General features: G+C 45.5%; 1 protein-coding gene across 3 annotated transcripts; it reads left to right on the forward strand.

The window, feature by feature from the left end:
- Positions 1–26,768, forward strand: CCNL2 (cyclin L2). 3 transcript variants are annotated; one of them, XM_029579319.1, is made up of 11 exons: positions 3–341; positions 5,397–5,471; positions 6,890–6,999; positions 7,356–7,476; positions 13,479–13,543; positions 15,746–15,845; positions 16,031–16,135; positions 16,519–16,660; positions 25,087–25,213; positions 25,297–25,383; positions 25,663–26,768. In XM_029579319.1, the coding sequence occupies exons 1-11, from the start codon at positions 93–95 to the stop codon at positions 25,988–25,990; spliced, it is 1,509 nt and encodes a 502-aa protein (XP_029435179.1). In that variant the 5' UTR covers positions 3–92; the 3' UTR covers positions 25,991–26,768. The 3 variants fall into 3 exon arrangements, with proteins under 3 accessions (XP_029435181.1, XP_029435179.1, XP_029435180.1); XM_029579320.1 differs by having other exon boundaries at positions 25,087–25,204; XM_029579321.1 differs by lacking the exon at positions 25,663–26,768 and having other exon boundaries at positions 1–341; positions 25,273–25,383.
- Positions 26,769–26,813: the final 45 nt, after the last annotated feature.

Genomic DNA, 26,813 nt, shown 5'->3' on the forward strand with positions numbered 1-26,813 from the left:
GTATCGCAGCCAACCAGAGGGCGCTGGCAGGGCGGGCCGTCCGCATCGGTAACCGTCGTCGTCTACACCCAGGAGGAGGAAGCGAGCGGAAAATGGCGGCGGCAGCAGGAGCGGCGGCAGTGGCAGGGCCTAGCTCGGGTCCCGGCTCCCAGGGGATCCTTATCGGCGACAAGATGTACTCGGGCGTCCTTATTACGCTGGAGAACTGTCTGATGTCGGAGGAATACTGCGCGCTGACGCCGACGCAGATGGACGGCCTGGACGCGGCCACGGAGCGGGACCTGCGCTGCGCGGGCTGCGAGCTCATCCAGGCGGCGGGCATCCTGCTACGGCTGCCGCAGGTGAGGGGGGCACGGGGGAGTCGCGCGCTGGGGCCTCTCGGGCGGGACTCTGTTGTAGCGCTGGGCCGCGGCCTTCCTTTTGTCTGCGTGCTGGGCCTGCGTGGCCTTCCTTCCCCCCCCCCCCCCCCCCCCGACTCGCTGGGCCCCGAGCTGGGGGTGGGAGGGCTCTTGGCACGCGGCTGCGGGGAGCTTCTGTGCACGCTCGGGTAAGCCACAGAAAGAGACTTTTTTCTTCTTTATTGGTGGCTCAGCTTGGTTTAGAGGAGGATGGCTAGGAAGTAACTCTCACCCCTCCGTCCTTGTTCTTTCCATTATATGGGGAGTTCACTGCTAGGTTTGCTTTAGCGAACATAACGGGGAATGAATGTTCATAGATGGTATTTGCCCTTAAATCGGTGGTCTCCTCATTTATGCCATCCTGCTCAACGAGTAACTTATCTTCTATATCTATGCTGCTGCGACATGCAGTTTTGGAAAGAAAAGGCAATCTAATTAATATTTTCTGTATTATGTAACTTTGTTATGCTTGTTAGACTTTAACCTTTAATCCCAGATCTCTGATATCTTAGACGATTGATCTGTCTGTTACTGAAACGAATGACTGGAAGCCTTCTGGGGACAGAGAAATGCAGTTCCTGAATGTAATCCACTTTGAAGAGTCTAAAAGGCAGAACATAAATCAAATAAAGGTCTTCAGCTTTATGAAACAAGTGACTTTCTTTGCTCTGGGTAGTCCTGGATCCACCTAATATGTAAAGCATAATCGGTCTCTCTTCTGGGTGCTAGTGGCATAAGCGTAGTTTTTGTAGTTTAGTATAGTCAGGTGCCCTATAACTCCATCTTTTTCAGACTAGCTTAAATCATAACGCTGGTACTCCTCCTGTCTTGACTAGTATAGAAACATTAGGGACCAGAGACTGTCTTGTGTCTCAGTAAAGCACTACCTGGGCCTTGTAGCATGGTGTAAATTACTGATAATGGTATAGGCAATACAAATTCAGGCTGCTAAAATGCACCTTATAAATTGTAAGTTTTATTACTCTGTATACAAGTTGGTGCTGTCTGAATAAATTGACAAAGGAATGCAATACTGAGTTAATCAACTTCAGAGAGATATCGGGGTTTATATGTAGAAAGTGGGACAGAACATGCAGACCCAGTGACAAAATACTATAGATTCTAAACATTTAAATGCAGTTTTAAGTACTTATTTTGGCAAATGGGGGGAGGGGTCATATTTGTGCTCCTGGGATTCCCTGTTTTCCCCAGAGAAAGCCTGTTGTCTTTAAGTTAGCCTGCAGGTGCGCATCTGACTTTTACAACTTTGAACTGAGGCTGGGGTAGCATATTTCCTAGTATACGGGCCGATACAGTAAAGTCCGCGGGAGAGCGCGCGATTCAGTATTCAAATGAAGGCCGGCGGTAAAAAGAGGCGCTGGGGACACTAGTGCCTCCCTAGCGCCTCTTTTTGGACAGGAGCGGCGGCTGTCAGCGAGTTTGACAGCCGATGCTCAATTTTGCCAGCGTCTGTTCTCAAACCCGCTGACAGCCACAGGTTTGGAAACCGGACACCGGCAAAATTGAGCGTCCGGTTTTCAAGCTGCGGGCTGACTTCAAATTTTTGTAACTTTCGGGACCTCCGACTTAATATCGCCATGATATTAAGTCGGAGGGTGCACAGAAAAGCAGTCTTTACTGCTTTTCTGTGCACTTTCCCGGTGCCCGGAGAAATTAGCTCCTACCTTCGGGTAGGCGCTAATTTCTGAAAGTAAAATATGCGGGGGGGTTGGACGTGCGTTTTCGACCCCTTACTGAATAAGGGGTAACGCTAGCACGTCGAAAACGCGCGTCCAATGGCGGGTTAACAGTGCGCTCCGTGTACTGTATCAGCCTGATAGTCAGGGAGTTGTAAGATAGTACCATCTTGCACCACCATTCATCCAAAAGTTATTTTGTGCCCTGATTAGTTCTTCAGATGCATCCCACAAAGAACTAGACCTGAAGTTGCTAGAACTCTTCCGTCTTGGCTGTAAGTGTAAAGTAACCAGGCCTGGCCCAAGTCCCTGTCCCAATAGTGTGACATATTAATTGCTAAAGCTAGGTGAATGTTGGGCTGCATAGAAAGAAGAATATCTAGTAAGAAAAAAAGTGATAATTCCCTTGTATAGATTCCTGGTGAGGCCCAAACTGGAGTAATGAGTTCAGTTCTGGAGTCCATATCTCAAGGGGGAGAGAGAGAGGAGGTGGTTCAGAGAAAGGTGACCAAAATGGTGGGAGGATTCCATCATATGACCTATGAAGGTAGGTTGAAGGCCCTAAATATGTCCACCCTGGAAGAGTGGAGGTGCATAAGATATATGATACAGACCTTCAGATACCGGAAAGATATAAATGATTCATAACTAAAACCAAATCTCTTCCATTTGAAAGATATGATGAGAACAGGGGTCACAATATGAAAAGCCAGTGAGGTAAACTCAACTGAACGTCAGAAAATGGTTCTTCATGGAGAGGGTGGTAGATGCTTGGAATGCCCTGCCGGAGGAGATGGTGAGGAAGAAGACTGTACAGGACCTTACGGCAAGAGACTATATGGTTCCTTAAGGAAATAATTCCAGGAGTTCCCAAGATCATGGGTGATGAGCTCAAACAATAGGGAGGAAGTAAAGGAGACATTGTGAAGAAGATAATAGGATAGGACACCAATAGGAAATTCATTTGACTCTGTGGACCCTCTAAGGAGCTATGGCATAGGGTAGGACACCAATAGGAAATTCATTTGACTCTGTGGACCCTCTAAGGAGCTATGGCATAGGGTTAATCAGTTTGTTAAACCCTAGTGACAATGAAAGGACCCAGACTAAAAGTCTGTGATTCAAAACAAGATTGTGGGATAGACTTGATGGACTACCTCGTCTTTTTCTGCCGTCTGTTTCTATGCAGCTGCAACAGTAATGACTTAAAAAAATGAATCTATCCTTAACTGAAGGTACACTTCCTCCAAGTTTAAAACAAGTTTCCACCCATCCAGTACCTAAAAAGAATTCAGACCCCCACAAATCTACTAAATTACGGACCAGAATTCTCCCTTTCATTACTAAACTGATTGAATCAGTCCTGCTAAAACAATTAGATTTAGAAAACATGTTAAATGATCAGTTGGGTTTTAGAAAAAAGTTAAGCACAGAAACATTACTGATTTCTTTCCCGGATACAATCATCCATGGATTCGATAAAGGAATTAATTACGTTCTAGTATTATTCAACACCCGAGAACAGAAATCATGATTTCATTGATTATCTAAAATGGATCAATTCACGTCTCTCCGACAGAACATTTCAGATCAGAGCAGATAGTTCTCATTCAGAATGGTCCCCCAAGGCTCTTCCCTGCCTGCCACTTTTTAACATTTACTTGGTCCCTTTATGTTATTAATTTGCTTGCTGGCCTTGGTGTCAATTATAAAATCCATGCTGATGACATCCAATTTCTATTTGCTTATCAAGACTCTTGGTCATTTACACTAAAACTATTAAACTTAAATGCAAGTCACACTTGGCTTTCTCATAATAAATTGCAACTAAATGTAAATAAAAAAAATATTTTTCAGCTCGGAAAAGTTTTCCCAAAACGTTTTTCTTTTAATAGACAAGCAATAACTATTAAATAGCAAGCACCTAATTTAGGTGTTAAAATTGATAGCTCCTTGACAATGAAATATCACATTAGTAACTTAGTCAAAAGTTCATTCTTCAGCTTACATATGCTACAAGAAAACCCCTTATTAGACCCCCAAGATTTCAGTTCGGGCCTCCAGGCTTTGGTATTAACTGGATTGGACTATTGCAATGCTATTCTGAATGGCGTGCAAGTACTACTAACAGACCTTTACAAATAGTACAGAATGCCGCAGTGCGTTTACTTATGGGAACATGTTACCTCAATTTTAGAAGCCCTGCAAAGAATTTATTATAAAATATCCAAAGCCATCCTTTGCATATACACACCAACTCGTGCTCTTAGATCCAAAAGCAAAAATCTACTACAAATACTGTCAAAGGAGCTAGGCTGGGCATTCTCAGTTGCAGGAGCCATTATCTGGATCACTGTCCCAAATTACATTCAAAAAGGCATGAAAAACTTGATTTAAAATAGAGTTTGAAGATAGGTAAAATTTTTCTAATGATGGTTTTTCTTTACATTTGCTTTTAACCCCTTGGGTTTTTTTTCTTTTGTCTTAATGACTTAAATGTTTTAAATCTCTTTGTGCGTTAGTTTGTATTCTGCTATGAACTATGGAATATGCAGCATTTAAGAGTTTATTAATTAGTTCTACATATCCTTGTGTGGCTACCCTGACCTGAATTGGCTACATGCAGTGAAAGTCATCTAGTTAGTTAGTTTGTTTATTTAGCATTTTTCTATGCCGACCTTCATGGTTAAATACCATATCAGATCGGTTTACATCGAACAGGGGAAAATGTAACAAAAACCAAACTTTATGTAAACAGAAGAATGAAAGTTACATTAAACAGGGATGGTAAACACTAATGGAATGAAAGGTTGTTTTATCGTTTGGCTGTTCTTATTTGTCAGACATTTTAGTTTAGCTGTGTCCTGTGGCCGATTGATGAACCTAGCATTTTTTTGTATTTGGTGCATTTCAGTTGTAAGATTCTTGGGGTTGCATCCCTTGAAACCATTAGGAGATTCTTGTGGGTAGAGGAATGCAGTTAGCGAGGACGAGGAGGTTGCTAATGTAGGGGCCTGGATATTTAACTGACTTATATTTTGCCTTTCAGGTACTTAAAATGGATTACATTCAGGTATTGTAGGTAATTCCCTATCCTCAGAGGGCTCACACTCTAAGGGCCTTGTTTACTGAGCAATTTTCTTTTTCCCATTCTGTGCCTGCCTGAGGCAGTGGAGGGGGTGAAGTGATTTGCCCATTGGGCCACTCCTCCTCCACTTAGTATTGGAGTAGCATTAAGGGGTTACTTGGCACATTTATTGAAACGTAACTCATTTTGTTTGACTTTTTCTTTGAACTCTAGGTGGCCATGGCTACAGGTCAAGTTCTGTTTCAGCGCTTCTTTTATACAAAATCATTTGTAAAACATTCCATGGAGGTAAGCCAGGCCTTTTTTTTGTAATGAATAAAGTATCTTTAAATAGCAGTCATAATTTATAAAAATGCATGTATTTGAGTATTACTAAACAAAATATAAAAAAATCTTCTAGGTCTCAAGACCTAGAGTCCAGTAGTTGGGAGCATTATATGTCCTTAAATTTCCATGTAAATGCTTGTTAAAATATCACGGGGCTTCATACCTATTTTATTTCCTTAGTAATAAGGGGGAAGAGTTGGGCCAGCTGCCAGTTTCTGGTTAAGGGAGTTCATGGAGCGCAATTGATCTAGTAATAATGTAGTTGACCTGTAACCGCTATATTTCTTGAATTATTTCCTTTGGATTGTGGATATCAGGTGTACATGTTTGGTCTAAAATATAACATATGCATCATTTTGTTACCTAAAAAAAAAGTCCTCCATTTAGATGTGAAATTTTGCCTGAACATGTTTTTGCATTTCAAGTGTGTTTTGCTTGATAAATAATGGAAAAGATCTAAGTTTTAACAGACCCGCCATCTTTAGTATCTTAAGGGAGGATGAAGCAGTAAAGTAATGGCTGTTTGATTGCACGCCTGCGTTATCCTGTCAGCTGATCAGAGGGAGGAAGAGGCCCGGGTAAACCAGTTTGTCAGGATTCAAGTTATACGTATGCTCTGCTTCATATGATTTCTTGTTAGCTTGAATTCTTTTCCAGTGTGCAGTGGTACTTAAACACATATATAGGCACATCTTGAAAACGGGTTTCTGAACTGTAAAACTTAAAGAATTTGACTAGAGCTTTTCACCACACAGAAGTCGGGTCTGCCCATTATACCGCCCTGTTACAGTACTGGTGGCTATGCTGTTACTTGTTTTACCGTTGTTCAGCACCCCTCTAAGCTTTTCTGATTTAATCTTGGATTTTAGAAACTTATTTTTGCCATCTATTCACAGTCTGAAGGACCACCTCAGATTCTACATTCTTCAGCGTCATGTCATGATTCTTTGTGCTAGAATTTTTATACTGAAAACTACTGATTTCCAGGACTTAAAGCTACTTGGGAGACTAGAATTTGATGCTCGCTGCCAGATAGAGGGGTTGTGTTGGCCTTACAAGATGAGGGAAGGCCAGAACTGTAAAAAGTGTGTGGTGGGGGGGGGGAGCAATAGATTATCTGCCTCACAGACACCTTGAAAATTTTGGCTGGAAGCTATTATTTCCACCACCCCCCCCTCAAAAAAAAAAGTCTATCCCTGCTTGCCTCAAGTACTGTTTTTGAGATATGAGGAACTGGTTTTTCTTTTTCACATACTTTATTTACAAAATCAACTGCCTTGTTATCTCATTTTTTCTTATTATCCCTCCTGAAGCTGTTAAGAGGTTGTCCGATCCAGAGTTGACCAAAACATCAGTATATTGCACTACTTATATTTCAGCATGTATCAATGGCCTGTGTTCATCTGGCATCCAAAATTGAAGAAGCACCAAGACGTATAAGGGATGTCATTAATGTGTTTCACCGTCTTCGACAGCTAAGGGAAAAGAAGTAAGTTTTTGTGGGTTTAAAGGTGTACTGCTAAATTTAATATGGTTGATGTGAAATATTCTAAGTATTCTACTTTTTTACAATTAAATGCACCCCTTTAAAGGAATCCACTGATTAGTGTTGTGGTGTCCTGTTTCCTGAAAGTGTCTCAGCTGCTTTCATAGTAAATAATGACCTCTGTCCAGTAAAGGTATGCTGAGGCCAGGGAGGGAAATCTGCTGCTGTGGTGGCAGTTCCTGCTGTGTAGATGTAAGAATATCTGAGTGAGTTTGTTTGGGTGGGGTTTTTTTTGTACACTTCCTTCTTACCCCCCTTATGTTCTACATATGGTTTGATTCTCTGTGTTCTTTTTGCAGGAAATGTGCACCTTTAATACTGGATCAAGATTATGTTAATTTGAAAAATCAAATTATAAAAGCCGAGAGGAGAGTTCTAAAGGAGCTAGGCTTCTGTGTCCACGTAAAGCACCCTCACAAGGTAGGTAATACATTGCAACATAGCTGACATGCTGCTGTTAGAACATTTTATACCCTTGGTTTGCATGAGAGAATTTCAGCAGCTGTATTTTATATACAGCACCTTCTCGGGCACAAGCAGAATGAGGAATTGCAGAAGGACTTGCAAGGCTGAGAAACCAGACATCTGAATAACGGATGAAATTTAATATAGACAGATACAGAGTGAAGGGGGGCGCTGCAGGGTAAATAATACAAACCCATAAACAATGGGTACCATTTTAGGATCCACCACCCAGGAAAAGAATCGCGAAGTAATTTATGGACAAAACAATTACATTCTCTGCTCAGTGTGCAGCAGCGCTCAAAAAAAATTAAATAAAATATTAGGAGTTGTTGAGAGAAGAACAGAGGATAATGAAGAATGTTCTTTAAAGCTTTATATAGATTTGTAATACACCTTAAGTATTGTTTGTAGTTCTGGTTGCCTCAACTCGGAGCAAGAGTGGAATTAGAAAAGGCCACAAAGAGGGATAACTGACTCCTTTTTAAAAGGCTAAACAGCTTAGGACTCGGCACAGAGGTTTATAAAATCATAAGTGGAGTGGAACTGAAAGTATGGATGGCTATTTACCCTTTCAAATACTAGGACTAAAGGATACGCCCTGAAACTCATGTGGCATATTTATAAAGTTTGAGCATTTCTCAGTGACTGCACAGTTAAGCTGTGGAGGATGTGGTCCAGGTTGCTAGCATGATTTTATAAAAGGTTGGGCTTGTTTTCTGGAGGACAGTTGTATTAGCCAAGTAGACTTGAGGATTACAGCAACTTCTGGGAGAAAGCCAAAAGGAATTAAATTTTCCCATTAAGATCTCCTGAGTACTTAATGACTGGGATTGCCAATATCAGAATACTGGGCTCGATGGGCCATTGGTCTGACCCGATGTGGCACACCTTGTGGTGTTAGGGTAGGCAGTGCACCATGGAGCATATTACTATAACTTTTTAAATGTGTACAAGCTTCCCTGTACGTACCAGGATCAGTCCAGACTGCTGGGAAAAGCACCCCCTAGATATACCTGTGTGCCACCTGCGTTCCTTCAGTATTTCTCTGGCTCCAGCAGATGATGGAAAGCATAACCTGCGGTCCTGTTCCTTGTCAAATTCCGAGATAATCCTGTACATTGGGAAAGGTTTGGCATTTGAGATATCTCTTAGATCTTGATTAAAAATTAAAAAAAAGATCTCTATATAAATAACAATACTGTCAGGAAAGGCAAGTGTACTGATAGCGTCCTGAAGGGCAGGCAAGGCAGGGCAGTGCCCTAATGCCTTTTTACCCGGAGATTGTGTCCCTACCCGGTGAGCTGGGGGAAGTACTTACCGGTGGGCCGGTCACTCTCCCCCTTCTATACCAGCCCAGAGACGATAAAATTCCTCTGGTGGGTGCTCGCTTGTGCTAAGGTATCAGGGAGGTGTTTCCCCTGCGTGGTGGCTGATTCCAAAAAAAAGAAAAGAAAAGAATTGTTTCAAAAAAGGGCACATTTAAAAGGGTATTCAGACCTTTTCTTCGGCCCTAGCCTGCCATAGTCTCCCGGGCCTCTGGAGGGAGTGGATTACTTCACCCAGCTGCCTTTAATTTTTTTGTGCGCTTTTAATGCCACGTGGGTCGTGTTTCAAGGGGCACCTTCGCAGAGGCTGATTTTCTCGGCAGGGTTTTTTTCCCTGCCGCATGGCTCGAGGAGCGATCAGGCAGAGGTCCCATCCCCGCACAGCGGGGATGCGGCGGTCATCTTGTCTGCTCCTGGTTCTGAAGCTGCACAAGGCTCATGGGGAGGAGATATCCCTTCTCTCTCCCCGCCATCTTTGAGCCCTCAACGGCCCCGCGATTAGCAGCCAGATGCAGACCCTCCCCGTTTTTTTGCCTCCCGGGGGGGGGGGTCCAGTCCTTTCCCGTAGAGACCCCTGTCAAGTTTCATGCCTAAGGCCTCTGGTCAGAGAAGTAACATTCCTCTGTCACTTAAGACCCCTGTGAACCTTCATGTCTCTTACTGTCAGAGAAGTAAAATTCCTCTGTCACTTTAAACTGTCTGGGGAGGGGAAAAGAAAGAGGAAAAATGTTTACTTTTTATTAATCAGTACCCTGTACAAGGACCGGCAGTTTACAGGGGAAGGAACGGAGAGCAATTTTCTCTCTCCCGCTCACAGCAGCCGGGCACAGAAGAACTTGGCCGTTCCCGCGGCAACTCCTCTCTCCCTCCCGATGCCTCTATCGCCATTTGGTATCCACATGTGGAGAGCCAGCCTGCTGCTGCACAAATCAAGCCCGTTTCCTTGCCGGACAGGGGAAGGGATTCTGTGGTTGTTCAATCCCCTCCCGCTTTGCGCCCCGTGAGCTCTCCAGACTTGATCCTGGACCCTTAGGTCGATATCCCCTCTCCTCCAATTCCAGGGAAAGCCCCTTCTTACTTTACAACTGATTTTGTACTTTTATTACACCTAATTTAAGCCTGTGCCACCGACCTAGAGCCTGCCTCTCCTCCCGATGCGGCCCCTCCCCTAGGGGGGCCTTAAAGAGGCAGCACATTTTTCTTCTAGGTTTAAAGAGACAGCAGGTTTTGGGTTTGTTTTTTTTTCAAGTTTGTGTTTTTATTGCCCAAAGCTTTTTTAGACACATAGGGTGAATGGCAGGAGGGGAGGGACCTACACCAGCGAAGGTCCCCAAGCCATCAGGGGTGTTTGATCTCTCTACGGGACAGTCGGGACGGACAGCGTTTAATTCCTCGGGGTCATTAGTTTCTCATCCGCAGGACCTTCTCCTTGGGGATGTTGATGGGTCCGCCCCAGACGAGTTGGACCATATCATTAAATCGCTTGGGGTGGATAAGGTACATAAATTGCCAGAAGATAGTCTTTGGACAGTCAGAATTTCCAACACTATTTGGCCCCGGTTCAGAGGGCAACGGCGTGGCCTCACAGGACTCCCTCTTCGGGGTCGCACGCCTGGTCTCATTCCTTTCGAGACCGGAGACTAACTTGGGACTCCTCTACGCAAGGAGCTCTGGCTAAATCTACCCTATGAAACATTGCTGGCCCACTCTTCGGGTGATAGTGGTAGTCTTAGCATGCTTTCGGCACGATGGGATATTAGTTCATCCCTGCCTGGACGATTGGCTCATTCGAGCGAAATCGAAATAGCCTTGCAAGGTTGCGGTGCAGTCGGTATTGCACAGTCTACATTCGCTAGGCTGGGTCGTCAATTACACTAAGAGCCAGATGGCTCCGTCCCAGATGTTGGAATTTCCGGGAGCACGTGGAATTTCTCAGAGCATGTTTCGACACATCTGAGGGCAAGGTTTCCCTGCCTCTGGCAAGGATGGAGAAGTTAATGGTTCAAGTTCGACGTCTGTTGGTCCTTCCTTTGCCCAAGGTGTGGGACTAATTACAAGTTTTTGGTTCTATGGCGTCTTCCCTGGAGTTGGTTCCTTGGGCGTTGCTTTCCCGTTGGGATCCCAAGTCGGAAGAGTTCTACCTGCCCTTGCCGTTACTGGATCTGACCAGGGTCAGCCTAGATGGGAGATTGGTCCCGGATCACTTGCTTCATGGTGTGGACCTGGAGAGTCCTCAGTGGTTAATTGTGGCAACGGATGCCAGCCTGATCGGTTGGGGGCGGTCTGGCCGTCCCGCTTATCACATCTGACAATGCGGCCACCGTGGCTTACATAAACAGTCAAGGGGGTACAAAGAGTTTGCTGGTAGCCTCCGAGGCGGACAAGTTCATGGCCTGGGCGGAATGCAATCTGACCTGCATAGCAGCATCTCATATAGCTGGAGTAGACAACTTCCAGACTGACTTCTTCAGCCGACAGTGGCTAGATCCCGGCGACATTGACTGGACTTGATAGCGACTCAGCTGAACGCCAAAGCGGCTTGTTTCTTCAGTCGCAGAAGGGAACACGGATCGGAAGGGGTGGGTGCCCTGGTTCTTCCATGGCCTTCCAACATTCTCTTCTACGTGTTTCCTCCTTGGCCATTGGTGGGAAAGGTTTTAAGGTGAATAGAATCCCTCCGGGGACCGGTTACTCTTGTGGCCGAGAAGGCCGTAGGTTGCGTATCTGATCGACCTAGCGATAGAGGGCCCTTTGTGTCTGGGTCACCTACTGAATTTACTGTGACAGCGTCCAGTATATTTCGATCAGGCGAATCGTTTTTGTCTAGCGACTTGGGTTCTGAGAGGAGGCAATTGTGAAAGAGGCTATCTAGAGGCGGTGATTAGTACCCTTCTGCGCACACGAAAGGCATCTACTTCTCTATGTTCGGGTGAGGAAAGTGTTTGATTCCTGGTGCAGTGGGTTGAAGGTGTCCCCACGGCAGGCCATGATAGTACACATTCTTGCCTTCTTACAGGACGGCTTGAAGAAAGGTTTGGCACACAGTTCACCCCGGGTCCCGGTGGCGACATTCGGCTGCTTACGAGATAAGATGGGAGGGTACCTCCATTGCGGGACATCTGGATGTTGCTCGTTTTTTGAGGGGAGCTAAACATTTACACCCGCCGGTGCGGGCGATTTGCGGTGCTCCGTGGACTTTGCAGTTCTCCTTTTGAGCCTAACTCTTACAACGGTGTTTCTCGTGGCTATCTGTTCGGCCAGGCGTTGTAGAGAACGTTCTTGCAAATATCGGATTCTGGAGTTCCGCTTCGGACTGTGCCTTCTTTTCTGCCAAAGGTGGTCTCTGCATTCCACATCAACCAGTCTGTTGCGTTACCAGCCTTTCCGGAGGTGGATAAGAGTTCTCCTCAGGGCCAGGATATGAGGAAGTTAGACATATGACGGATTCTCCTGCGGTATTTGGAAGTGACTATTGCCTTTCGACTGTCTGATCATCTTTTTGTCTTATGGAGTGGTCCAAAGAAAGGGTGTAAGGCTTCTAAGACTACGATTGCCCGATGGCCACAGGACTCTATTGCTTCATTGTTCATATCTCACGTGCGACAAGTGCCATATGGTCTTAAGGCTCATTCTATCAGATCGCAAGCAGCGTCGTGGACAGAGAGCCAATGTGTATCACCTCAAGAAATCTGCAGGGCAGCCACTTGGAAATCTTTGCACACGTTTGCTAAGCATTACTGTTTGGACGTCCGAGCTCTGGATGTGGATTACTTTAGCAGCAGTGTGTTTAGAGCGAGACTCTCGAGGTCCCACCCCATTTAGGGCAGCTTGGGTACATCCCAGCAGTCTGGACTGATCCTGGTACGTACAGGGAAAGGAAAATTTGGTTCTTATCTGCTAATTTTTGTTCCTGTGGTACCAAGGATCAGTCCAGACGCCTGCCCAGAGATATATTGTCCAGGAGAGTCCGCTCAGCTTGTTTCGTGGTTATTGTTTTATTTTAAAAAAATAAAATAAAATAAAAATAAATATATAAATAGGGATTCCTTGATCTAGTCATTGGTTATTAAATTTACTTCATTCTGCTTTGATATTGATTATACTGAGGGATCGCAGGTGGCACACCGGTATATTGAGGGGGTGCTTTTCAGTTTTTCTCTGGCTCCATCTGCTGGAATGGAGACACAACCAGCAGTCTGGACTGATCCTTGGTACTACAGGAATGAAAATCAGCAGGTAAGAACCAATTTTCCTATAGCTGCCACTAGTAAACCGCTTTTGTTTTGTCATGAGATCATTTTCTGTTCACTTTTCTTTGTGTTGAGTGCAGTAGTTTATAACAGAATTTCAGTTTAGCAGTTCTGACTGGTCTTGCATCCCTAGCCTTTTTTATCATAGGGGTGGAGAAATGTGCTAGGCTTTAATTCTAGATCTGTTGTATTCTAGGATTATGAGCAGTGCTAGCAGTGTGAGAGTGCCTGACTCTTGGGGCAGTAATATTTTGCAGAGTAAATTCCAAGTCCTCCTGAAGCAATAATGGTTTTGTATTTCAGCAGGTATGCCATGGCTGCCCCATTTACATACCCACACCTAGAACTTCTTGACAATAACCACCTAACTCATATTTTCCAGATAATCGTTATGTACCTTCAGGTGTTAGAATGTGAACGTAACCAACACCTGGTCCAGACCTCATGGTAAGTTCATTGTTCTCTTGTTTTTTAGACACCAGCAAGGGCAGTGGCAGGGAGGTTGGCAGGCCCTCCAGTCACCAGTGGCACCACTGGCATGGGCTCCACTGGTGTCTGGAGCTCTGCCTCCTGCTTAGTATTGATCAGCTGTTGAAACGTGTGTTCCTTAAGATGGTAAGGAAACCAACTCTTTCCCTATCAGTTGCCTGATCCTGCAATAAACTGTTCCATTCTTGGAGGGGGGTTACGGGCATGGATGTCTGCTGAGAAGAGCACGCCCTCTCCCTTTGCTCGGCCTGTAGGAGGGGTTTGCTTCCATGAGGACCCTTGTAGGTTCTGGCACTACTTGATGCACTGTTAAATGCTTTATTCCTTGCCTTGTCTGCATGGTTGTATTCGTATTGGCCAAGGTTGCAGTTTTTCGCCACTCTCTACTCTTGCTTTTTATTTAGAGGGCTTATCTCTATAACAATACTTAGTAGCAAACCTTACAAACTGTCTAATATGTACAGGGGTTGTAAAAGTAGGGGACGGGTTTCTGCTGACTGAATTGTCTGGTGCTGTTACATCACTGATGGAGAACCTATTTTAACTTTTTCTTTTCTGTACTCTTTTGATCAAAGGGTAGCCTGTGATGGTAAGTGACTAAGCCATCTGCTCTGCTGTCCAAGCGCTTTGGTGCAGGGATAGCGGCCGTCTTCTGTCAATCCAATGCAGGCTCTCCAGAGAGAAGGCTGACTCTCTAGACAGGTGGTATATACAGTATGTGATAGAGTAACTGGCCTACTTCTGCTGAACATTTTTATCTTATCTTACTTGCTGATTTTGTTTAAAATTTCTACCTAAATGTACTTTTTAACTTATTACCTTGTAACTGTATGAACCTACAGCAATTGTAGATTAAGATGCAAAGACGCTTAAGTTTAGCATTGGATACAGTCCTTGCATCGAATGCAATCCCCATCTATCTAGTTCATGTATAGTAGCATGTTTTACCTTGTACTTTGGCATAAAATACATAAAGCTTTGTCTGTAGCTTTATAGTAATGGCTGCTCAGTATGTGCTATTAGTTATAAGATTTTGACAATTTACAGTAATTTTGATATAACTCATGCTCGTGTAAAATCTGTATCTTTAATGTTTTAGTGTTTATAGAGTTTTTCTGTATATTCCGTATATGCAAATGTTTACACATGACTTTCTCTTCCCATCCCCTTCCCACCAAACTGCTTTATGTACCAGCTGGGGCAGTGGTTGAGGTACCATCCAGGAGAGAGTTATTTTAGGGCTGCCTTCAGTGGTGATCTCCTTGCCTGTTTCCTAATCTTCATGTATTCCCATCCCCAACAGCGGTGGAATGATGGCCTTCACTTGCCAAAAATGCCATCTGGAGGCCTTCTATGTGCAGCCATGTCCTAGCCAGGCTCCCACTCCCCTCCCAGTACCTCAGTGTGAGTCCCTCTGCTGCTAGCCTGAGATCTATAAACTCCCTTCAATTAATCCCATGCCTGGGTCCACCGCACTGCCCCCTTTGTGAGGTTTGCTTTTTGTCAATTGTGGGGTACCTGAACTGCTTAATGACTCTTGTGGGACCTGTGCAATGTTTTACAGTTACAGCCTTCTGTGAATACTCAGGTACAAGGACTTGTTGAACAGGAATATTTGGAAACCCTTTTTACATGGCTCAGAAGAGGCAACCAGCTTGAGAAGAGCACTTAGCCAGAGGCTTACTTGTCTTGATCCTGAGCAGCACTTTCATCCAGATGATGGTTTTATTTTCAGTGGCCATAGTACATGACTGTTTGTTCATCCATGAAAAGCCTGTGGGACCGGTTCTGGATTTCTTGAAAGGAACTTTGTGTATGATGCATGTTGGTGTGGATGACACTGGAGAACTGGGAGAAGAAATGGCAACTGTTCATTGACTTTTTTTTATGAGTTTGCATGCTGCTTCTCCCCTAAAGAAAGATTTGAGACTAGGTTCCTGTGGGAAAGCATTAATAAATGAGTGCCTCGTCTCTCCAGAAGCCTAAGAGGAGGCCAGTACATGAGAGAGTGGGAATAGAAGTGTTAAAATGGGTTCTCCATCATTGTGGTTGCTGGAAGTTCTCTTCAGTATCGGACCTTAGTAGAAATGCCAGATAGTGTACGTGTTACAAGGCTAAGGGCTTCTCTAGGATCTGCAATTCTTTGCTCTTCTTTTTCAGGAATTATATGAATGACAGCCTGCGCACGGATGTCTTTGTGAGATTCCAGCCAGAAACCATTGCCTGTGCCTGCATTTACCTTGCTGCTAGAACATTAGAGGTCAGATAATATGCTTTAAGATGATAGTTTGTGGCATGTACATAAAAGAACAGTGTTAGCCAAGCTCTGTATGGTTGTAAACATACTGCTTCTATGGCACTGACCTCCAATAGCGTATGTAGCAGAGTCAATGTGCTGCTGATTTATACAGTTGATAAATTCCTGTTCTGTTTGTTTTGTCATAGATCCCTTTACCTAGCAGACCACACTGGTTTCTTCTGTTTGGAGCATCAGAGGAGAAAATTAAAGAGATTTGTTATCAGATCCTACGACTGTATTCTCAGAAAAAGGTTTGTTCTTATTTCTGTGGAGAAAATGTTCATACTTTCATATTTGGTATACCAATTATCTTTTGTTTTATCTTCAACTTTTGGTCATTTATACTGCTCTAGTTACAAATTGGATGGCCATTATTTATCTGAAATTACCACTGTGCCACATAATGGAATCAAGCTTGCATATTGCAGATACTGACCGTATGGGGTCCATTACTCTGTGCTACCCATGGCATAGCCGAGGGTCGCTTCATTCTTTTGGATGAAGGGTACAGTGGTTTGCATAAAATCAGTCGCATGGTTACAGGACTTGATCGGAGAAGGTTACCATGCTGAAAGATCTGCAGGGATGTACTGAGCCCTTCATAAAACCGATCTTCCCTTGTCCATTGTTACAGGCTGACCTCTCATATCTGGAAAGCAAAGTTGAACAAAGAAAATTCGCACTTGAAGAGGCTAAAGCCAGGGCGAAAGGGCTGCTTCCTGATGGCACACCATGCATGGAAAATGCGCCTGAGTTTTCACCGGTTTCCAAAAATGGTGAGATTTAAAACCGAATTTTGAACCGCAACTCTGCATCCTTAAGAATATTGAATAAGGAGCTGGGAAAGTGTGCTGGCATAGCTTTGCAGCTTAATGTGACTGGAACTAGAATTTCACTTCCTGAACATGTCCAGACCAGTGGGTTTTTCATCCCTTCCAGCAGATGGAGGCAGAGAACAAAACTTTGAGGCACTGCTACATAACTGAGAGTGCCACCTGCAGGGCCTCTGTATTTTTCTGACTCCAGCAGATGGCAGAGTTGCACCTGCACACTGTTAGTTTAAAACAAAAAGGAAAAGGAGAGTTTTCGTTTTGCAGTAGTTTCAGGTTCCAGCTCGGACGCTCCCTGAGGTGCTGGGCATCTTCATGGGCCACTCCTCAGGTAGAGCCGGACCGCTGGGGGGTTGGATACCACTGACTGGGTTTACCCACAGCGTACTGGATGGTCAAATAGCCAGGGGTCCTGGCACCCTCTCATCATCCACCAGTCAGGGAAGTACCCACTTAATAAAGTTTCCCTGTACGTACCAGGATCAGTCCAGTCTACTGGGTTATGCCTCCCTTCCAGCAGATGGAGTCGGAGAAAAGCTGAAAAGCACCCCCCATATAACCTGGTGTGCCACCTGCAATCCTTCAGTATAATCAATATCAAAGCAGAATGAATGGCTGTTTGTTTATTTTTATTTTTTTTATCAACCAATGACTAGATAAAGTCAAACATTAACCCCCTGACAAACTAGAACTTGCATTAACCTCTTAAACTATAACTTGTGACAAAAGGAACTATGTTGCAGAGATGTGTAGTCTTCGAAAAATCTGCCAAGAGAAATACAAGTAGGTGAGTTGACTCTCCGGTCTATGGGCGGGCGTCTGGACTGATCTTGGTACTACAGGAACGAAAATTAACAGGTAAGAACTAATTTTCCTTTCTCTGTACGTACCAGGATCAGTCCAGACTGCTGGGATGTACCGAAGCTGCCCTAAAAGGGGTGGGACCTGGAGAGTCCCGTGCAAAGCACACTGCTGCCAAAAGAATCCACCTTCGGGTCCCTCACATCCAACCGGTAATGTTTAGCAAATGTGTGCAAGGATTTCCAAGTGGCCGCCCGACAAATCTCTTGGTGCAAGACACATTGGCTTTCTGCCCAGGATGCTGCTTGTGACCTAAGAGAATGCACCTTAAGACCATCCGGTACTGGGCACCTGTGACATATGTAAGCTGAAGCAATAGCATCTTTCAACCAACGGGCAATAGTAGCTCTAGAAGCCTTGGTCCCTTTCTTAGGACTGCTCCACAAAACAAAAAGATGATCAGACAATCGAAACTGATTAGTTACCTCCAAGTACCGCAAGAGAACTCTACGGACATCCAACTTCTTCAGATCCTTATCCTCATCATAGAATGCCTGCAACTCGACTGACTGGTTGACATGAAATGCCGAGACTACCTTTGGGAGGAAGGAGGGCACTATCCAAAGAGAAATCGCAGAATCAGAGATTCGCAGAAAAGGCTCTCGACATGACAAGGCTTGGAGCTCTGAAACCAGTCTAGCCGAACAGATAGCCACAAGAAACACCGTTTTAAGTGTTACATCCTTCAACATAGCCTGATTCAAAGGAGGACCCGCAAAGACTATGGAAAACAAATTAAACTCCAGGATGGACAGATCGCGTGCACTGGCGACTTCAAGTACGTGCCACATCCGGGTGAGCAGCAATGGAAGCACCATCAACCTTACCTCAAACAGCCCAAGGCCGCTACCTGCACCCGGAGCGAACTGTACTCCAAGCCCTTTCATAAGCCGTCCTTTAAGAAGGCAAGAATGAACAATAGTGGCCTGCCGCGGGGACAAACTCAACCCACGGCACCAAGAATCAAACAACTTCCATACCCGAACGTAGGTGATAGATGTAGAAGTTTTTCGAGCACGGAGAAGAGTGGTAATCACCACCTCAGAGTAACCCTTCCTTCTTAATTGCCTCCTCTCAGGCCATTGAGGAGTCTGGAGTAGAGCGGATTCCAGATCCTTTGGCCGAGGCATCTTTGAGTCCCGGGGCCCCTAACACTCCTCCTCCACCAGAAGAAGGAAACCAAGTTAAGGAGGGCCAATGTGAACCAACTACTCTGAAAGGAAACTTATTGCAAGTTCTAAAGCCTGAAGAGATTACAATGGACTCTATTTGGTCAGCTATAAAATCATTAGAAATGGCTATTATTAATTTAATTAAAGTAACAGACATCTAATCAACGCTTTATTAAAATTGAGACTGAAATGTCAAAGCTGGAGGAAAGTCAACATGTAGTAGATGAGAGTGAATAACTTGCATGGTTGCTATCAGATTTACAAAGGTCGAGATTCTTTATGATAAAAGGCTTGAGGCCATCGAAAATTCTCTGAAGTATCTAAACCTAAGGGTTTTGAATTTCCCAAGACATGATCTGATCTCACCATTAGATATGTTTAAAGAATTGCCGCCTCTCGTAAGCCAAGCCGCTAGACAGAAGCGGTCGGCTTGATCGAAATATACTGTACCCTGCCGGAGGAGGTTCGGCAGATGACTGAGGCAGAAGGGACCGTCCACCGCTAGGTTGATCAGTTCGGCGAACCACGGTCTTCGGGGCCACCAGAATTACCGGCCCCTGGTGAGATTCTATGCGTCGCAACACCTTTCCCACCAACGGCCAAGGAGGAAACACATAAAGGAGAATGTGTGGAGGCCATGGAAGAACCAGGGCATCCACCCCTTCCGATCCGTGACTGAAGAAACGAGATGCTTTTGTGTTCAGATGAGTCGCCATTAAGTCTAGGTGGGGGGGTCCCCCACCGTCTCAATAGCTGCATCGCCTCCCCGGACAGCTCCCATTCTCTGGGATCTAGCCACTGGCGGCTGAGGAAGTCTGCCTGAACGTTGTCGACCCAGCTATGTGAGATGCAGCTATGCGGGTCAGATTGCGTTCTGCCCAGATCATTAACATGTCTGCTTCGGCGGCCACGGGCGGCTTCTCGTACTCCCTTGATGGTTTATGTAAGCCACGGTGGTCACATTGTTAGAGAATCCGTACCGCCCAGTGCCGGGCAAGGGGAAGAAATTGGAGCAGTGCTAGATGAACCGCCCTGGTCTCTAAGCGATTGATGGACCACTTGGTCTGCGACTGTGTCCAAAGGCCCTGCACTGACCTCTGACAGACTGCCCCCCAACCGGTCAGGCTGGAATGTCGTCACAATTATCCATTGAGGATTCTCCAGGTCCACCCCTTGAAGTAAGTGATCCAGGGTCAGCCACCAATCTAGACTGGATCTGGCCGGTTCTAGCAGTGGTAATGGCAAGTGGAACTCTTCCGACTTGGGATCCCAACGAGAAAGCAATGCCCTCTGCAAAGGTCTCATATGCGCAGAACCCCAAGGAACCAAATCCAGGGTAGATGCCATAAAACCAAGAACCTGCAACTAGTCCCTCACCACGGGTGAGGGAAGAGACAACAGACGCTGTACCTGAGACATTAACCACTCCATCCGCACCAGAGGCAGTGAAACCTTGCCCACGGCAGTGTCTAATTGGGCTCCTAGAAATTCCAACACCTGGGATGGAACCAGCTGGCTCTTTGCATGATCGCCTACAAGCAAAACTGAGTGAACCGCTTCTGTGCAAAGGGCCTCTTATGAGCCAGTCGTCCAGGTAGGGATGTACCAAGATCCCTTTCCACCGAAGGCTCGCTGCCACTACCACCATCACCTTGGTGAACACGCGGGGAGCTGTTGCCAGCCCAAAGGGTAGGGCGTGAAACTGGTAATGCTGTCCCATGATCCTGAACCGCAGGAACCTCTGATGGTGTTCTTGGATCCCTATGTGGAGGTAAGCTTCCGTCAGATCCAAAGAAGCCAAAAATTCGCCTTTGTGGACTGCTGCAATGACAGACCTCAACGTCTCCATGCAAAACCGAGGAACCTTCAATGCCCTTTTGACCTGTTTGAGGTCCAAGATTGGCCAGTAGGACCACGAAATAAATGGAGTAGCGACTGGTTTGGTCATGGGAACTGAAACAATGGCTCCTAGATCCTTTAACCGGGGCAACGTTTGAAGAACCACTTGTTGCTTTAGCAGAGGCGGCCCACAGGGAGATTCTAGGAAGAGATCCCGAAGGGGTCGAGCAAAATCCAAAGCGTAACCGCGATTTATAATATCTAGAACCCACTGGTCCGAGGTAATCTTGACCCATTCCTCACGAAACCGGGAGAGTTGGCCCCTGATCTTCGGGACTGAGGAATGGGCCGGCGCCCCTTCATTGGGGAGCTTTGGTGTGGGTGAAGGTATGGGAGGCTCCAGCGCGCTGAGGCGGCCTGCCACAAAAGGAATGCGCCGATTGCGCCCTTGTAGACGATTGCCCAGGGGCATAAGAAGAACCCCTACCAGACCGGAAACGGTGCTGTCCCCGAAAATGACCCCTATAGGCACCGGGCGAGCGGGCCAATCTGGGTTTGTCTTCCGGGAGCTTGTAAACCTTGTCCCCCAAGGCTCTTATGAGCTGCTCGAGTTTGCCCCGGAAAGGAAAGGAACCCAGCTGAGACTTAAAGGCATCCGCCGACCAGTTACGGAGCCATAGCAGTCGCCTTGCGGAAACCGCCGAAGACATTGTGCGGGCAGAAGTACGAAGGAGATCATACAAAGCATCTGCAGTATAGGCTACCGCTGATTCCATGCAGTTCCTGCTCAGTCTCCCCCGGGGGAAGGTCCTAGGTCGTAATTCTCTATCCTGAGGAGAATTACGACCCAACGGAGAGTAGCCCTCTGCATGAGGCTGCTACATACTGCGGCCCGCACACCCGAAGCGGACACTTCAAAAATCCGCTTAAGTAAAACTTCCAGCTTCCTATCCTGGAGGTCCTTGAGCGCTGTGCCTTCCGTCACAGGGATAGTTGTATGCTTGGCTATGGTCGTGACCACCGAGTATACCTTAGGAATCTTAAGCAGGTAGAGATTCATTAGGGAGCGGAACTTCGGGCTCTGTCCGTTTTTTTGCGGATTTCTGGGAATGGAATCTTTGAGAACAGTTCCTTCCATTGTTCCTAAGGTGATGTCTGCCTTTCATGTTAGACGCTAGATCGTCCGGTTTTCCAGAGTGGCTGAAAGATTCTCCTCAGGATAGAGAATTACATCTTCTGGATGTGCGGCGGAGATTACTTCGGTATTTGGAGGTTACTAATGCTTTTCATCGCTCAGATCATCTTTGTCCTCTTCAGTGGACTGAAGAAAGGGGAGAAAGCCTTTAAGCCTACCATATCTCGTTGGTTGTTCGGCTTACATTTGTAAGGGACGACAAATTCCTGTTTGCGGGCGCATTCCACTAGGGTGCAGGCTGCTTCCTGGGCTGAGTGTCAATTTCTGCTGCCACAGGAGATTTGTAGGGCAGTAGGGTGGTCCTCAGTTCATACCTTTTCCAGGTATCGTCAGGGCGCAGGATGAGCCATCCTTCGGGGAGAAGTGTCCTGCGCGAGGGTCTTGCCGGGGCCCGCCTAGTGTAGGGGTGCTTGGGTACATCCCAAGAGTCTGGACTGATCTGGGTATGTTCAGGAAAGGAAAATCTGGTTTTACCTGCTCATTTTTGTTCTGTAATACCAGAGAGCAGTCCAGAGGCCCTCCCGTTTGATGCTGAAAGGACTAAGTTTCTGCTTAGTACAGAACTTTTCGGTTTAATAAAGAATTTTTCTCTTAGAGGGCAGTTCCTTGTTTTGTTTGGTTCTTGACGAACAAGGTTTATAGTTCAGGGGTATGCACCCTTAAGGTCCTTATGTCTGTGTGAAGGGCAGAAGGAAAACTCAGGGATTCCCCCTTCTGTCTCCCATAAGTCAGAATAATTTTGAGGCATTTGCTGGTGAAGGGGAACCTGAGGGGTACGTGCCATGTGACGAGACCTCAGATCTGGAGGAATCTTCCACATACTTGGTTTTGCTCCTGTATGAGGCCTATTTGGCAAGGAAGGGGGTGGGGGGACATGGCCCCTGGTGGGAAGGTTGCAGTGTCCCCCACGAGGCCTAGAGTAGCTCCGAAAAAGGGACCCAGGAGTCTCTTGCAGTGTCTGGGTCAGGCGGCAACATACCTTGGGAGGAATTGGATGACCCGCTAGATGGGATCTGGATGCCGGCCCACGGGCTGATAAGGACGTGACTGATCTGGATGAAGCTATGATTTTGGAGGGGGATGACGCTAGGTTTTATCCAGCTGTTCAGAAAGGAAGAATTGAGACCTCTCATTCCTCAGGTTCTGGAGGAGCTGGGGATTAAGGTTACCCAGGAAGATTCAAGACAGTGAGGGCGTGGACCCAGACCTGGATGGACTTCGGGTGCCACTGAAGGCTTTTCAGTTGTCCAAGAAGATAAGGAAGTCAGTGAGCTGGGAGTGGGATTCCCCGGAGGCAGGCTTGAAAGTCAGTACCCGCTGATGAGGCTATCGAAGGTAAAAGTGGCTCGGGAGAGCCCTGGCATCTCACCCAGATGTGGTATGGTTTCTAAAGGGGGGCAAACATTTGCAACCTCTATTGTGCGAGTTGTGTCTGGTGTGGAGCTTAAGTTTGGTTTTGCGAGTACTCTGTGAAGAGACCTTTAGAGCGATCCTGAAGGATCTTACCTTGAAAATTGTCTTTCTGGTGGAAATTGTTTGGTCAGGTGGATACTGGAGCTGCAAGCTGGGTCCTGTAGGGAGCCTTTCCTGTGAATAATGGGGGATAGGGTATCGTTGTGTATGGTGCCCTCATTTTTGCCGAAGGTCGTTTCCTCTTTCCACCTTGACCAAATGGTAGAACTTCCAGCCTTACCAAACTGTGCTTTGTAGATGTCACAGTCTCTAAGGAGCTTCACGTGTTGGATGCGAAACGGATCCTATTACACTATCTAAAGGTCACTAGCATTGACCTTATTTGGTGGGGCAAAGCAAAACAAAGCATCCAAGGCTAGGATTGCTAGGTGGTTAAAGGAAGCTGTTTTCTCTGCCTATCTTTGTAAGGGCCGTAATCTGCTAGGGAGCAGGCAGCCTCCTGGGCAGAATGTCAGTTGGTCTCTCCTCCAGGAGATCTTTAAGGCAGCAACGTGGTCTTCCCTTCACACTCTCACCCAGCAATACCGAGTGGATGTCGGGGTTCTTGGTCCGTACAGGGAAAGGAAAATTGGTTCCCACCTGCTGATTTTCATTCCACGGATCAGTCCAGAGACCCATCCCCCTATTGTAGAAGGACCTTTATGGACACAGTTTGTAATTTTTCTGTGTATATGTTCAGAACCCATAGTTACAATGGTTTTTCAGTTCCTTTGTTTGAGGGGGGCTGCAGTTTAGGGAGACTCCAGCCATGAGGTCTTTGTTCGCCCTGGTTAGGGTAAGTTGATGGTTTGTTTGGTTTTTTTTCCAATTGCTTGGCTTGGGTCAGTACTGAGGGGTCTACAGGTGGCACTCTCGGTTATGTAGCAATGCCTCAAAGTTTCTCTGCCTCCATCTGCTGGCTGGGATGCAAAACCCACTTGTCTGGACCGATCTGGGGTACTTCAGGAGTGAAAATAACCGGGTAAGAACCAGTTTTCCTATTTTTACTAAAGCAGCCCTTCCCTGAGCCCCTTCTCTTGTGAAGATTGGAACTATAGATCTCCTAACAAATCCTGGTCATTAAATTGCTAGGACTACATTCCCATTCTACTGATTTGCAATAATTACTTCATATCAAACTAAAATACTATAATTTATATCAGAATATAAACTACAATAAACCCGTAATGCAAACCCCAACCTTGCTCACTATTTTATTTCATTTCTTTTCCACCTTTAAGACATTTCAAAGCAGATTACATTCAGTTGCTGTAGGTATTTTGCTGTCCCCTGAGGGCTTACAGTCTATTTGTACCTGAGTTAAGTGTGCAACGAAAAGGCTTAGTGCATAGCAGACTATGAAAGAATAGGCTGAATGGCAGAACTATTAATGGAGCGCACTAATCCCTTCCAATCAATCTTAAAGCCCTCAAATATTTAACAGATTAGAACTATTAACTGTGGTCAAGCATAATCCAACTCCTCACATAATAAAATAAAGGTATTTACTGCATCTGGATAGATAAAAAGGAGCTAGCCATTTTAACCTGTGCATTTCTCTTCTGACTTTATATGGGGTTCTGCTACTTGTTTACTGTAAACATTGCCCACAGTAAATTCCTGCAACTCATCTTACTGGAACTTAGCATTCAGGTGAACCTAAATGGGCTGTTTGGCATTCTCTCTCTCTCCATCCAAGTTGAGTGACCTGTTGCTTTAGCATGGACAGATTTGAATGCAAGCCTTTAGATTGGTAATTCTGAGCAGCAGTGTTCTGCAGCTTCTCCTTTCTTCACGTAAACCTTCCAGCTTGCATAGTTAGGGTTTAAGCTATTTTCAATGTTCCATTTCAGACTCCCCGAAAGAGGGCAAGGTAAACAAGCCTTCACCACTGACTGTTCAAGCCATGAAGAATGCCAAAAGAAAACTTGAGGTTGCCAAACGAGCTAGCTCATCCAGCCCAATGAATGGGTCAGAATCGTAAGCTTGCCTGTTCTACCTGCAATTTCAGGGCACTCACAAATAAAACCCTCATGTAGTTGAATGTTTGTTTTTCTCTGCAGTTTACAGAAGGGTAAAGGGAGCAGGAGCCGAAGCCGGGATCGCAGCTACTCAAGATCCCACTCCCGGTCACAGTCTCCCAAAAGGAGGTAAGTGCCTACATGTTACAGCCTTGCTGCACTGTGCTGTGAAGGGACTTGAGTTGTTTGGGTGAGATGCTTAGTATTGTTGCTGTCTGAGTTCTGATAGCTGCTATTTCAAGCTCTTGTCCTTTTGTAGCAGAAGATAACAGATGTTAAATAGAAATGTGATGGTAGAAAAAGACCACATGGCTGCTTAGATTGCCCACCCATACCAGCTTACTCAGAGTAGACGTTAAAGACTGCAGGCTGATTTTTATTCATTTCTTTTTCCCTTTTCTGAAATAGAAAAAGTGAGAGTTATTCCCCATCCAGTGGCTCCAAATCACGCAGTCGCTCCAGAAGTCGGAGCGACTCTCCTCCCAGGCAGTCAAACCATGGTTCTTACAAATCCTGGGCTTATGAAACATCGAAAGACCACAAATACTCCAGCCAGAAACACCGGCATTCCCACAGCAGAAGCTCTTCCCGAGAGCGCTCATCTGCTAACCCTGGCAAGTACAAGAAGAGGCACCACTATTACCGGGATGCAAGGCATGAGCGGTCAAGGTCTTACGAGAGAATGGGTCATCGCTATGAACGAGAACATTCTGGGCATGGCCGGCATCGCAGATGAGCCAGGCGGGAAGGCAGAACAATTGGGTGCTAAAACTGCAGCTTCAGCATTGCCCAGCTGTGCCCTAAGGAACCCCAGAGAGCTTGTGAAGGCTGTTAATGCCGCAATTGGTGCTAGCCTTGGTTGGTATTCCTGTATTATCTAGGAGTGACCTGTTATGAAAACATCATTTGCTTTTCAAGACATTTGAGAGGGCTCTGCCTGTCCCCTTTGAAAATTTGAATTTAGAAACTTTTAAATGTTTACAGCAGTTCAGGACTTCAGATCTTTTTGTATCAAATCTTAGTTATGTATACAAATGTAAACATCTTGGTCTTTTTAAAACAGAACACATGCCTATATTAGGTTGAATTTATCCTTGAGTTTTTTTCATTTTTGAGATCATTTGCTTCGGGAGTATAACCTTTGCCTCTAACCCTGTGCACAATGTAAATAACTGTATATTATGTTTTGAAAAGTATCTCGCTGAAGATTCCCTGCTCAGAAGATTGGGATTTGTACAGTGAATTGCCATAAAGATGTGATGTCTGGAAAGAGTATTTTGTATCTGCAAGGTGCTGAGTGCAGGACACCAGCATGCAGTATGTATGTAAATAGAGAGGTTTCTGACAACATAGCTTTGTGTTTGTTAAATACTCTGCACTCAGGAGAATTGAAGCTTTAAGGAAGGGTAGCTTGTTAATATACGTCTAAAAAATGCCCAGGCCTAGGATCTTTGAATGATATATATCTGACCTGTAACTACCTTGATTGTATTAAAGTATTGTTTTGTATTTAAGAACTTGTCTTTATTGTATTAGACTAAAGAACAAAAATTCCCTGT

This window comes from Rhinatrema bivittatum, chromosome 15 (assembly GCF_901001135.1).
Source record: "Rhinatrema bivittatum chromosome 15, aRhiBiv1.1, whole genome shotgun sequence".
In the NCBI taxonomy this organism is placed as follows: domain Eukaryota; kingdom Metazoa; phylum Chordata; class Amphibia; order Gymnophiona; family Rhinatrematidae; genus Rhinatrema; species Rhinatrema bivittatum.